The sequence below is a fragment of the Artemia franciscana genome, chromosome 21 (assembly GCF_032884065.1).
Source record: "Artemia franciscana chromosome 21, ASM3288406v1, whole genome shotgun sequence".
Lineage (NCBI taxonomy): Eukaryota > Metazoa > Arthropoda > Branchiopoda > Anostraca > Artemiidae > Artemia > Artemia franciscana.
In genome coordinates, this window is record NC_088883.1 from 16,404,471 (window position 1) to 16,419,136 (window position 14,666).

The 14,666-nt window shown below is 35.5% G+C and overlaps 2 protein-coding genes across 3 annotated transcripts in view; one reads left to right on the forward strand and one right to left on the reverse strand.

Annotated features, from left to right (window-relative positions):
- The window catches only part of LOC136040697 (uncharacterized), a 29,291-nt gene extending 23,171 nt beyond the window's left edge, over positions 1–6,120 (forward strand). The window contains exons 5-6 of the mRNA XM_065724997.1: positions 1,691–1,811; positions 5,888–6,120. Of these exons, the coding sequence (XP_065581069.1) occupies positions 1,691–1,811; positions 5,888–6,107 (341 nt within the window). The 3' untranslated portion in view covers positions 6,108–6,120. The remainder of the gene's footprint in view (positions 1–1,690; positions 1,812–5,887) is intronic.
- A 4,849-nt stretch (positions 6,121–10,969) lies between these two features.
- The window catches only part of LOC136040746 (chromodomain-helicase-DNA-binding protein 1-like), a 66,402-nt gene continuing 62,705 nt past the window's right edge, over positions 10,970–14,666 (reverse strand). For both annotated transcript variants that reach the window (XM_065725055.1, XM_065725054.1), the window contains exons 22-23: positions 14,296–14,442; positions 10,970–11,429 (exon numbers count right to left, since the gene is read on the reverse strand). In XM_065725055.1, coding sequence (XP_065581127.1) covers positions 11,177–11,429; positions 14,296–14,442 — 400 coding nt within the window. In that variant the 3' untranslated portion in view covers positions 10,970–11,176. The remainder of the gene's footprint in view (positions 11,430–14,295; positions 14,443–14,666) is intronic.

Here is a 14,666-nt window from a genome sequence, read left to right on the forward strand (position 1 = left end):
CAGATTTCTCCTTTCTCCTGAAACATATTTGTCAATGTCTTTCGCTTCCATATCCTTTAGAATCTTTTCTCCAACAGGTTTGGCATCGTCCGCGTTTACAGATGGTGAAGCGCGGACACCAGTAACCACGCTTAAGAGCTGTGAATTCTGCCTGATTGGTTCTAGGGACTCAATGTATCGGACTATCTTTTCGATGCCCGCTAGATCTCTACCTCTCCTCGGAGATATCGCTTCTGCGTGATTTTGAATAGTAAGCTCCACGAGGCCACTCTGGTTCTGCATGCGTTCGTTAACGAGAACAAAAGTAGGTATACCAGATACCCAAACTGTCCGCTGAAATTCAGTCGTGCCTCTACCTCTCGTTAGACCTCCACTTGTTTTCATACTTCTCATTAACTTCGATCACCAAATCAGGAGAAAGTGCCGCCCAGTACTTGTCAGTTCTTCGGATGAATTGGTACTCCTGTAATGTTCTGTACTGCTCTGGGTTGTCTTTCCTTAACTAAATGACTGACTTAAAAAACATCCAAGTAGATTTCGTGTAGAGATTGTGGCCAGAAGCAGCAAAGTAAGGAAGCATTTCCAACAACGACTGTAGATAAAGCTCAAGGTTGCCACTTCGTTCAGCTCTCAGGTTCTTCCTCAGGATTCTGAGTAGGTCCAGATACTGAAACCGAAGTCGGGCAGTTCTGGACTCGGATAATCGTTCCCTTGCCCTTTGAAGTACTTAATGAAGTAAACAGGCGACTCGTACGTCTGTTTTGCCTTTTCAAGGTGTTCTTGTAGCTTGTCATTGCCATTATAAGCTCATTATCCACTTCTGATGATAAAAGGTTCATATAAAGAGCTACCTCCAACAGACCATGGCCTCGCACAGCACGAGAGATAGCTTTTTATTGAAACATACTACTCCTAGTGTTAGGCGCATGTACTTGACTTAGGATTTAATGCTTAGCTGGTTTGGCTCCCAATTCTTTAAAAATTATCATAATATTCATGTTTGACTCTTTGGCTAATAAGTTTCCCAACCAGTGGACTAGGATACTGGTTGGCAAATTTAAAATGAGTTTTTAACTAAAATGTTTGTTCGGCTTATGCTAACATTTTATTCACTCAGCTTACAATACAGAAGAAAGTTCGTGCGGAAAGCAGTTACTTGCTTTACATTGGTTGTAATAAATCCATATTTCTTCTTGAACTTTTTTTTCTGGTGTTTTTTGGTAATTTTTAAGTAAAATGTTTGTTTGGGCTGGCAAATACAATTTTCTTATTTCACAACATTGAAAGACGGGCACATATATATTCTTAAATGACTTAAAGGGCGCGATTACTGCCTCATTTCTTTATAAATATAGATAAATAATAATTGAAATAACTGAATGTCATAAGAAAAATAATAGTAATTGAAATGATTAACGAGAAAGAATAACACATCTTGGATTAAAGCATGATAGATATGAAGTTATCTATAGATAAACGATTAACGGCCCTGCAATCCACTATCCCAATTTCAGTTTAAGCTCTAGAAATGACAATTAAGGTTCTTGCTAAACAGCCCACGTTTAATGTTACGCAATTAATTCGAATCTTGGTAGTAAATGGTTCCAAAGTGACCGTAATGAGGAATTCCACTCACTTTATAACCTGAATTGATATCTGGAACGCGCTAGTCACTGAATATATTTTTTAGACCTGGTAGGCAACCCTCACTGCTGGAGTATCATTTCTTTCCTAGCATGTACGCAGCGAACAGTAGAGATAGATCATGTTAACGACCTTCTGAATTATTCCCTGGACTTGAAGGAGTGCAAGTAAGATATATGTTTAATTTTATTTTGTTAATTTAGTACTAGATAAAGAATTACAACTGACATTCATTTATCAATAGCTTTGATGCTTTTTTCTTCTTATTGTGGATTTTTTACGACAAAATAACGGTAGATTTGACCTTTACTAGCGATTGCGTATTGGTAAAAATCCTTTCTGTAAAGATTGCGACAAAGGATGATTTTAAGAACAATAACAAAAAGATAAGAACAATAAAAAAATAATAACATAGAAGATTTTTATTTTTGTTAACAATAACAATAACGAAAAAAAAAACAGTAACAAATCAATTCAAAATAAAAGAAGAGTAACAAACCCAAATCAAGATAAATTACTCATCTTATAAAAAAGTCTCGTCAAACCTTGAAAATGAGGAAGGGAGAGGGGCACAAATAACATTAGCCTTTCAAACATCCTGCCAGTCTTTGTAATATTATTCAGCCAACAGCTTCAGACAGTAATAAGAAACAGATTATCAAGAACAATTGATTTATGCTGCAGTAATGAATCATACCATTAGTTAGGATTTTCTTGCTAATTTTTGGAAGTTATATTTCCTGGATCCCTTTTATACTTAAGCTGATTTTTTCAAAAGGAGTGTATTTCAGAGCATAAATAAGTAATTAAGTGGGAAAACTGTAAGTAAGAAACTGGAAAATCCGTGTTGGGTTTCTGTCAATATTATTAATGACTTTAGACTCCTGTTTCGTAGCATTGGGCGAAGGCCCCACCGTTAGAGCATAGCAACATTTTGCTAGGTCATGGGCAGGACATGTACCCTTCGGTTTACTAAAAAAAAAGGCCTTAAAGACATCGCATTCAAATGCATTTAAAGAGAAAAAGAAATACAAGAGAGTATTGCAAGGACGTTATACATCGTATAAAATGTGTTACACTTACAAAATATTTTTCATTAATATGAAATATGTTTATAGGACGACCCAAAAAACATGCCAAATGGGCTTTTAAATTTCAATAGATACTTGTAAAATTTAGGATCACAAAATTTATATTTAACGAGGAGGGGATCATGATTTTTAGCTATATTTAGATGGGGCATGGCTCAAAATGAGTTGGGAACCACTGCCTTAGATCTTAGTTCCTCCAGACCTCCAGTGGCACTCAGTGCGTCGGTGAGTAGCCTCCAATCTTTCCTTAAGTATACCGCTGGGTAGATGGCCTCCCACTCTGCGATGAGAGTTGTCTCGACGGCTTTTCTCTTACGTTTGCACGATCTACTGAGTGTGTTTTTGATCTTCTTCGGTAATAAATGTTTTCCAATTGTCATTGGGTATACGGAGGATGCACGGAAGATCGAAGGTATTGCAATTCTCTTTGCCTCACAACGGAGGCGGTGTCTGGTTGGCATATGCAAGGACATATCTTGTGGTTGCTGACATGGCCCGGATTTTAGGTAAGGAAAATTAGGAGCATATTTATTTGTTTGATAACATTTAGCGGTATCTGAGCACCAGTTACTTATCTCAATATTCAATAGGAAAGAACCATCAACTTCTTCCTCGTTTGTAACATTTCAAGTTACATTGAGTATTGTAAACATGATTTGTTCAAATGGATTTAAACACATTTATCAATCCTAGAGGTGAGGTTAAGTAAAGAACAAAGGGGGAGGGTAGGAATGAGGGTTTCCCCTGTTAAAAATTGATCCTTAGAATTTGGCGAAGAAACTTATTTTCAAAGGTGGTGCGACATTTCCCCTGTTCCGTAGTTAGCTTTAAGTATTCCATAGAGTAGCTTAGAACGGAAAAAACATTGATCTATATAGTCTGAGTGTCAGTTTCTCTGAATATGCTGCGGAATTCCAGATTGGTAGAAGTCTCTGGAATGCTGTGTCGGCTAAGACTATTCTGGTGCGTAATTCCTTTTCAGAGTCGCCACTGAAATTTATTGTACGGCCTAAATACTTCACGTCAGTCAACAGTTCGAATCTCCTAGTTTGATCGCCACGGATGAACTACTATTTGATATAGATTTAGTATTTGGAATGTTATCTGTAGTCCCAACTGTTCAACTTTTTTCGCTTGTTTGTTTGGGAATACCTGAAGCTTTTTTTGTCAGCATCTACGAGTCTAACAGCATTGGCGAAATTGACCTCCTGGAGAAGCTTTCCTGCATTTTGGATTCGATATGTGAGAGGACACAGCCTTGCTTGACGCCAGTCATCACTTTAAAGTAATGCGTTTTGCATTTAGTGGTTTTTACACAGCCTTCCGTTTCTTCGTACATGGTGAATATTACACGGACTAGTTTAGAATTCCGTCGTAAGACTCTCCAGAGGCTATGTCGATCCACTAAATCTGATGCTTTTTTGGAGTTAATAAACAGAAATTATAAGTGTTGTCTCCATTCATTATATTTCTCCAGCATCATCCGTAAAGTAAACATAATGTCAGCACAGGATAGTTTTGACCCAAATCCATGTTGTTCTTCATGCAAATGGAATATTTTCAAAAACCACTTGTTGATACTCGGAAGGTTAGACTCACGATGAAAGAAGAAAGGTGTTTGAGACCATAGCTTAACCCCAATAAAATCTACTGTGTCAAAGAAAGGAGGTGTAATGTGTTTGAAAAAGGAAGCAAACTTGAACCTTCAATAAAGTACAAGAAAACCAATCGGAGCAGATTTCAGACAACCTTGGGTTTATTCGAGTCAGTTATAACACAGCGCAAAATGTATGAGTAGCTTATGGAAAAAAGAACTGGCGCTAGTATCGACAAATAAAAGTATCAACACCATCTAGTGTTCGATATTACGATCCTAATTTTAGCAATTACACTAGTTAAATTAATTATTCTAATTGCTGCACTGAAAAATGCCAAGTTTTTTTTGGAAACATTAGATGGTGTTGATACTTTTTCGTCAACATTAGTGCCTGCTCCCACTAATTTAGCTATAGTTTCAGGCTAATATTTGATTGCTCTATCTTAATCTTTCAAGAATGAATGATCTGACATGGAAACGAGGCGATATAAAGTTTAGACTTTTATCGCAATCGGTCGCGAGTGAAAGGGCTCATTTTCCTGTATTTGCTAACCAAAAACACAATTTTCTTTTATTGTACGGGTGTAAGCTATTAGAAGGAAATATATTTTATGTTGCCAAGTGATCGATGCATACTTCCGCTCACAACATAGATATGACAATTGGTACTTTTGTTTCAGAATCTAATTTCTCCCTCCTCTATCTAACCCAGGTAATTCCTTCCTTAAATCCTGCAAATAGGACTGAAATAGCAGTCTTAGAGTGAGATTTGTATTTTCGCACCATTCTTTAATAACATTTTTGATACCTCGATTAACAAAACTTGAAAATACGCTTTTGAACCGTTCACAACATTCATTTTTTGCCCTCGCTTCAAGAGACGTAGCATAAATATCATCTGTGTACACCTTTTGTAATAATTTCCATTTTCTGGGAAATGGGGGGAGGGGCAAAATGTTTCAGTACATTCGACTCAAACACTATCTGACATAATTTTATGATTTGTATGCTATATTAGCAGATGATTGCCAGAATCTTACACAAATAATTCATATTTGAAAATAAAAGGGAGAAACAAGATGAAAAGCTTTTAGCAATTTCCATGCCTTCTATATCGGTACTGCAACAAACATGCACTTGAATGAGAATGCAGTCTTGAATGAACATTCAACATCTGAAAAACAGTCAATACCCGCTGAAAAATCCACAGAACAGTCGGAATTAAGCTAGTTCGTGATCAGTAAACGTGAACAATGAACACATAAAATAGCACCCTATTCAAAAGAACATTAAATTTAAGAAAGATATGATGTAACTTAAAAAATTGTAATAAGTAAAATTAATTATATGACCGAATGGTATCCCTCATCTTTAATTTTGAACAAAAGACCATTCCAGAGAAACATCTGAAACTATAAGTGTCTTATAGTCTATTTCGCTTATGGCCTGCCATAAGAATTTGTTTTCTTCCTACTTTTCTACTTCTTCCCACTCTTTGTTTCTTTTCTTACTGAGTTTAGTTACAAATAAGCTTAATATATCGTTCTATTTTTAGCCGCCTTTTGGTTGCTACTGCCACTTGTAACGTGAAAGCAACAAGTCCTGACATAAGATGTGCCCCCATCACAGAACAGCTCAGTGAAGTTCTGCACACATTTTTTTCTGCAACAAACTGTGGAACAATATGCCCAAAGTCATCTGCCAGTGCTGTTCAGATATCAGCGTTTGTTCTTATCCTTTCAATTCTGTTAAAAATGTGCAATACAAGAAACTAGTTTAGATATTTAATTATCTTTCTTTTTCCACCGAAAGGCTTTGGGGGTAGTTTTCGCGACTTGGAAATCAGATCCAAAATATAGCAACTTGGAAATGCTTCCCGCTTTTTCTGAAAGTGCATCCAGACAGGTAGTGGAAAGTTGAGCTGGAGACTGCATTTCTGGTGTAATTTTAAACAGGCCGAAGAACGCGGAAGAATATGGCTACATTTTCCTTTTTGGCCTAGTGAGTTTGATCTCAATTTGGAAATACGAAATCGAATAATCAAAACCACTTGCAGCAGCACACAGCAGGGCCAAAAAAAGGACCTTACTAGTCAAGAAGTGTTATTAATCAAATACAATACATTCAAGAATTTTGAAAAAAATGTACGTGAAGAGAGCCAGTTCCTGTTCCACAATCCAGGTAAGGTAAATAGTGCACCAAGCGGCCTCTTCACTTTCCTCTCCTATTTTCGCTTTCCAGCGGTTTTGAGATTTACGAACAAGCAGGAAATTATTTCCAGGAATCTCTTAATAACCGCCCTGTAATACGGCATAGATTTATTATTAAGACTATATAATGTAATGGGTCGCAAAGTATGAGAACAGAAAAAAGGGCAAACAACAAAGTGTGGTTTAATATATATAAAAAATAGGCTACCTCAACATTAACTTTCGAATGACAAAGTTAACTCCTGCCTGTCTTTGGGGAGTTATCCAAGGATTATATAGCAATAAGAACTTTTCTGAAAGTTTGCTACTCGAGTAAAAAATTCCAAAGCAGGGTCTATCAGTCCCAATCTACTGAACAAATGCTGATTCTTGTGACTGTAAATTCTCAGAGCCGTCTATTTCCCGAAAACCGTCACAAGATAAGCACACTTCCCATCAGCGACAAAGCCTGGGAGGCCTTTGGAGTTATATCCCCCTAAGGGGCGTAAGCAGTAAGTGACTATTCTACCCATCACCTTTTTTCTAAACATCAATACATATGTAATTTAATTTATTTTGTCAGATATTTTGTTAATTTTTTTCCGTAATCTATAGGACAAATTTTTCATATATGAGGGTAAACCAGCGAATTTGTCATGCGGGTTATTTATCAGTTCATTTGTATTAAAACATCATCTCGCTTTCAGCTCTATATTCTGGATATTTTTAGCGCTGATTGTTTCTTCTATGATGCTTGTGTCTAAGACTATGTACAAATTTAATAACCAACGTTGGGCATTCTCTACGCCTGCCTTACCTTTCTTAAGATAAGGAATTTTTGCATCTTTTGTGGTCACAGGTTGAATCATTGTATGTTTGTTCCTAATGTTGTGTTTACCCGAATGCAAAACGTCCCATTCTGGAAAATTAAACTCCAAGCTTTAGATTTTCGTCTAGTTGCAGTATGAATCGGTACTCTGCAAAGGTGCTATCTGTTAAGGAGTCATCTGTAGGCTACAATGTCATTAATTCTTTCCCGGCGTGGGATTCCAACAATAGAAATTGTTCGGAAGTATTTTTTTATATTTAAATTATGACTTTGATTTTTGTTCCCATAGATACCGTATATAGAGCACTTTCAAAGGTGTCTAAGTAGCATGCACCTGCAATACTTTAGGACTATCGGCAATAACTGGAATGGCGAATATTTACGCTTTTATAGATAAGAAGCTTTGGAATTTTTACTTTTGTTTAAGACATGGAGGGGTAATAGCACAGTGGAAAATACTTACGCATAGGAAAAGTACAGAGAACGAGCTGGATTGGGAATCCGCTTGAAAAATACAGCATACAAGACCTGAGGAGAAGCTTATGGTGTTACAGGCTAGTTTGCCAATATCCTAATACAAACAGCTAAAATGTTTTTTGTCTGGGTGTATTTTTGACAAAACTACATCAGAATTGTGTCTCTTTTGGTACAAAAAAAAAAAAGGAAACGACTCAAACAAAACCCATTTAATGTCCTCAACTAGCCAGCAGAAAATAAAAGACTAACTTTTAAGGCTCTCAACAGTCTTTATTCCTGGATGATATCGATGGATCTAATTATAGTGTTTAACTTTTCTCAAAATTCAAGCAAGCTCAGTTTTTAATAAGGCACTAGTCTTTCCAAACTCAGGTCAAAATAGAATTTTTGGCTTTATTCCTTTCAATTCCCCTCTTTGTTGTTTTTACTTCATCTGCAACTTCGTCTTTACAGTCGATTTTATTTCCTTCTTTTTTTTTATAACTGAAGTGTGTTCCCGTATTTTGGCAGGCCATTTTGGATTTTCCAAATTTCAGTTTTTTTAGTTAAAGTTCCTGTTCCGAGAAAAAAAGGACATAAATAAAACATGTCTGAAAGTTTATGGAAAACATCATCTAAATCCTAGTGACAACCAAATGGATCTTTTCAAACCTTCTTCAGAACAATTTTAAAAATTTCCGTTTCCCAGCTCTTTGAAATAAATATAAAAATCGAAGAAAAAAAATAAAATCTAATCGTTGAATTAAAATGTAAAAAGAAAATAGCTTTGAAAATTAAGAATGCTTTAATATATACGATACGTATATTTACAACAGGGTATAATATTGTAAGCATATATATAACATGGGTATAAATACTTTTCATATAATTTGAAGCCTAAGAAATTCGTAGAAAACAAAATTTACAGAGCCACATAAAGGCTGTGGCGTCAACGGCAACTGTGAAATAACCAGACGCTTGTTATAAAATAGCTAGACTTTACAATAATATATCACATCACGAATATATTCCACTTTGCACAATTTCTTCTATAGTTTTTAGCATTACTAAATCTAAGCATTTTAGGCACGGGAATATTTATAATCCGTTTTGGTGTATTTGCGTTGCTTATTAATCCCCAGGTCTCTGGCGCAATACCCAAAAAGGTATGGTGTCTCATACCCTAAAAGGGTTGGTAACTAGAAATATACTAAATCGACATAAAAAAGATTTTCAAATATCAAAAATTTTGGTAATAAATAAAACTTTTTGATTACCAAGTTCCAGATTTAAAAAAAATAGGAGAATTAAATCGAAATGGTGGTTCTTTTTATTTAAACTATTTTTTACCCCACTAACTCTGGGAAAAAGGAGGTATATTATTTATACCTAATATTATTTATAATAAGATATAATTTATAATAATATTATTTACACCGATTTCATTTGACTACTCTTCTACACTGGTGTTTAGTCAGCTGTGGCCAATATTGTTTATTAAAAAAGCCAAATTACAAATTGCTCTCAAAAGGGTCACCTCGAAACTAAATGTAAAACTTCCAAAAATAAATAAATGAAGTGTCTAGTTGAGGCAAAGGAAAATCTTAATAGAAGATTCAAAATGTATCTTCAACACGACAAAATATGCTGGTAATCTGGCTCCCTAAAACGTGACTAGACAAAGTAAAACTTGTAACTTGGATTGGTTAGATAAGTAACAATTTGGGACGCTGAAAACGCACCCCCAAGGAACCAAAAGCTTGGTGTTTATGCAATTGGTTGAGATATAATTGACTGAAAACTGTGTTGTTATAAAATGATCAGATTGTAGATTTTATCATAAGGATTCAGATAAAGAATTTCAGATTTTATCACAGTAAAATGTCTTTAAAATTTACTGAAAATTACCCATATTAAAATTAGAATTACTTTTCTCGAAAAATGTTATGAATTGTTAATTGTATGAATGTACAAAGCTTGATTTTAGTACAAAAAAGTAATCCTCAGGTGGGAAGGTAGAAACAGGTAACCATACACTAAGCTAGGGTAAGCTAGAAGTCTTAAACTGTGCGGAATGAAGGATTGCTGGCCAGTTAGTATGACACAATCGATGACGATTTTTTTTATACTAGCATAAAAGATGTATGCCGTAATTTGGCGACGTAATTTTCTATTGCACCTCTTTTCTATTTCTACAGAATTATATTTATTTTATAGATTTTTTTTTCTATTCAATCTAATCAAAATTTTCTGGTTACTCAGTCAGACAATAAATTGTGCCTAACACTTGGCATTATAAACATGATATTTAAAAAATCAATAACAAAACTATGCATATTAAAACTGTTATTCATACCTGACAATTGTATGGCAAAAATTGTCTTATTCTGAAAGTATTTCCAGTTACTTTGAGTTGATATTGGAAACAACCCTTCTTATTACAAGAAAGACTTAAATCGTCAGTTTCGAGGAGCCCGCCTATTCAAAGCTTAAAACATAATCTTTGAACACCTGCAAAGTTTTAAAGATTTAAAAAATAAGGACCCCTAATCATGGGCAGAGTTGCCACCTGCAGCACGAAAGTGCTATTTTAGCACTACTACCGAAAGTCGCTTTGTAGCACACAAATCTGGGCAATTGTAGCACTTTAGGAACTGACCTTGGTGACAACCCTGATCATGGGGCATTCCACTTTTGTAAACACAGATTCAACTGGATTAACATTACAACTTATCAACAAATCACAAACCGACAAAAATAAAACTATGCCTTAAATGATGAAATTGGGCCATCCCGCTAATCAAAGATTCTTAATCAAGTTGTTATAACAGTTGGAATTTTTGCAGATATACAATTCGCAAACTCACATCCTAATACGCTTTCAGGTGAGTTATGTTGTACCGCTTAAATGTAAAACAAATTAATGATAATATATTGATAAGAACAATAGCTTACATAACAAAAATATGCTTCTTATCCAAATAACTAAACACATATACTATAATAAAAACCTTTATAACAAACACTGTTTTTCTAACTTTTGAAAGATTTGCAGGAATACTAAACCGTGACTTAGGATCACAATTTACTTCATTTTTTCGTGCATAAATAAATGAATTCCCACCGTCAAAGTTTTCAAATCAAGGAAGAGAAAACTTGATAGAGACAAAGCTTTTCATCACGAAAGACATGCTTCTCACTAGATTCATCAAATATGATAGAGATCTGTTTAGTTGAAATTATACAACCGATGTGTTATGATCCCTTATAGGCTTTACATAATTTTCCCTTAACAGCCAAAATGACGTAACAAATGCGACGTAAAAAGTATAAATAAATTGTTTCACATAAACACCACTATTAATCATCACTATGATTGATGATTCCCCCGATTTCGGTCAAAATCTCGCCTGTGCTCCCTCTCTTTTTGCCAGTGCTGGTTTTCATAAGGCGGATAGGGCTGATGATATCCTGAGCCTGGAGGTGGGGGCTGCGATCCATATCCATAATGTTGATTAGAATATGGATAACGACTTCTTTTATCTTGATTTCCTCTGTAGTCCCGGTTATAACCTCCTCCCCAGCCATGTTGTCTGTAGCCTTGGTCGCCCTTGTTTCCATACCTAGAAAAGAGTAATATTTGAAATCTACAAACGTTAGCATAAAAACTTATTCGCAAGCACACAATGATCTGCGTAGCGCAAACGCCGATCTCTGATTCTTTTTCTTCGTCCGGGAGTATCATACTTGGTTGGGGACAAATCATTCATCACTTCCCGTGTTTTTCCCACAGATTTCTCCAGGTACCCATTTCAAGCTGGGTCAACTCTGGCCGAGCTTACAGAGTCACATCGCCGACCACCGTTCCAAACAAAACACACCAGGACTCGAACCCTTTTACTTACGGACGCAGGATTGGAAATCCAGCACGCCAACCACTCAGCTAGTACAAACATAGAGATAGAACTAGAACATAGAACAAAGAGATAGAAGATAACATAGAACTAGTGCAAATGGGCCCAAGTTCGAACATGAGACTTTTACTCTCCCCTTTTTTTCCTTTATTGATGAATACTTTAGCCAACTTTATGCTTAAACAATCATATAAGAATAGAAAACGTACTTGCAGCAGTTATTTCTGAAGGAGTGGTCTAATTACGCGCATTTTTGAAACATAAAAATAGCCAATGTGAAATTCTCAACATTATAAATTTAGAGATTATGTGATACCCTTTCAATAAGAGATAAAGCACAGTCAAAGTTGAGCATGTAAAGCAGGGTAATTTTTTCAAATCAAATATCCTGTTCGTTTTGAGCTCAAAGCTCAACTGCTTCCGATTTTTATTTTCCAGAAAGCTCAACTGTTTCCGATTATAATTTTTCTGAAAGCTCAACTGTTTCCGATTATTTTTCTTAAAGCTCAACTGTTTCCGATTATTATTTTTCTGAAAGCTCAACTGTTTCGATTATTATTTTTCTGAAAGCTCAACTGTTTCCGATTATTTTTCTTAAAGCTCAACTGTTTCCGATTTTTATTTTCCAGAAAGCTCAACTGTTTCCGATTATAATTTTTCTGAAAGCTCAACTGTTTCCGATTATTTTTCTTAAAACTCAACTGTTTCCGATTATTATTTTCTGAAAGCTCAACTGTTTCGATTATTATTTTTCTGAAAGCTCAACTGTTTCCGATTATTATTTTTCTGAAAGCTCAACTGTTTCCGATTATTATTTTTCCACCATCTAGTATTTTTGAAAAATATATTGAAATAAAGGAATACAGGTAGAATCTTTACGCGGAAATGTACTGGTGGAACATTACAAAAGTACAATGAATTTCATAGTGTCTCACGAATTTTCTTGGACTTTTTAGATGAGGAGGACGGGGCGGGGAGTCATCTATGCTAAAAACAAGAGCTAAGAGCTCATATGGCACTTGTGACGAGGCCAGAAGAGCCAAGAGCTCATATGGTATGAGCTCTAACAAAATTCTAAGAATCAATAGATTGGTTTAAAAGGAAAATCAGAGGCTTAATGCCGGTCGGGATTTAAAGTAAGAGCTCTGAGTCACGATGTCCTTCTAAATATCGAAATTCATTAAAATCCGATCACCCACTCGTAAGTTATAAATACCTCATTTTTTCTAATTTGTCCTCTCCCTTTAGCCCCCAAGATGGTTGAATCATAGGAAACGACTTTATAAGTTAATTTGTGCAGCTCCCTGACACGCCTACCAATTTTCATCGTCTTAGCACGTCCAGAAGCATCAAACATGCCAAGGCACTGAGCCCCACCCCCCGACTCCCCCAAAGAGTGAATCCAGTACGGTTACGTCAATCACGTATCTACGACATTTGCTTATTCTACCCACCAAGCTTCATCCCGATTCCTCCACTCTAAACGTTTTCCAAGATTTCTGACTTCCCCCTCCCACTCCCCCCCCCCCAATGTCAACAGATCTGGTCGGGATTTGAAATAAGAGCTCTGAGATATAAATTCCTTTTAAAAATTAAAATTTCTAAAAATATGAAATCATTAAGATCCAGTCACCCGTTCTTAAGTTAAAAATACCTCAATTTTTGCTATTTTTTTCAAATTAACATCCCTCGGCTCCTCCAAAGAGAACGGATCCGTTCAAATTATGTCAATTACGTATCTAGAACTTGTGCTTATTCTTCCCATCAAGTTTCATCCCGATCTCTCCACTCTAAGCGCTTTCGAAAATTTATGTTCAAATTTTATTAAGATCTGATCAACCGTTCGCAAGTTAAAAATACTTCATTTTTCTATTTTTTCCGAAATAACCGGCCCCCACTCCCCCCAGATGGTCAAATCGGGAAAAAGACTATTTCTAATCTCATCTGGTCTGGTCCCTGATACGCCTGCCAAACTTCATCGTCCTAGCTTACCTGGAAGTGCCTAAAGTAGCAAAACCGGGACAGACCGACAGAATTTGCGATCGCTTTATGTCACTTTGCTAATACCAAGTGCCATAAAAACTAACAAATTTAAAATTAATATTTGGCTGAGCTAAAAGCTGGTGCCAGACACATAAGCAGGGGAGAATCTTCTGTCTGACTCCAACCAAATTTCCTTACTTTTTCTGAATTTCCGTGTAATTTATCTCTATCAAATTCATACCGTTTTTTGTGAGTGCATCATACCATAGAATGAGGAACATAAATAACTATGACATAACCCTAACAAAATATTTCTTCAAGCATTTTTTTCAATAATGATGTTACTTTAAACTCTAGACCCTCTAAAAGACAAAAATATATACATCTTTATAAATGAGCAATAGTTGTGTATATATTTATGCATGTTCTCGAAAACGACTCCACATGTTTTCGAGCAAACTGGTATCTTGGGATATTCTCACATAAAAAAAAAAACTAGATAGTTCATTAAATAATATCTTATAAATACCTAATAGATATAAAACAACCTAGCCTAAATACCTAGATATAAATACCTATATAAAATAAATACCTATCATGATTGTAGTCCCTCTGGTTTCCATGTTCTCTCCACATTCCTTCGTGTCTATTGTAGTTACCTTTATCTCTTGATTTGTCTCTATATTCTCTATCGCTTCCTGGGTTCGAATCTTCTGTATCATACCGTCGTATCTCTTCTCTAAAATGAGAGAAAATTTAACTATCAATAACTCACGGTTAGGAGACAATCACGGTTATTCAATTTATTAGCTTCGGATATGTACTTGAAATAAAAAAAAAGGGATAATGGAATAAGAAAACAGTGAAAAAGAGAAACATTAAGAGATGAAGAACAGAAAATTGAGAAATGAAAAAGATAAACCAATAGAGAAAATAGAAACATGTTTTCGTATATTGACATAT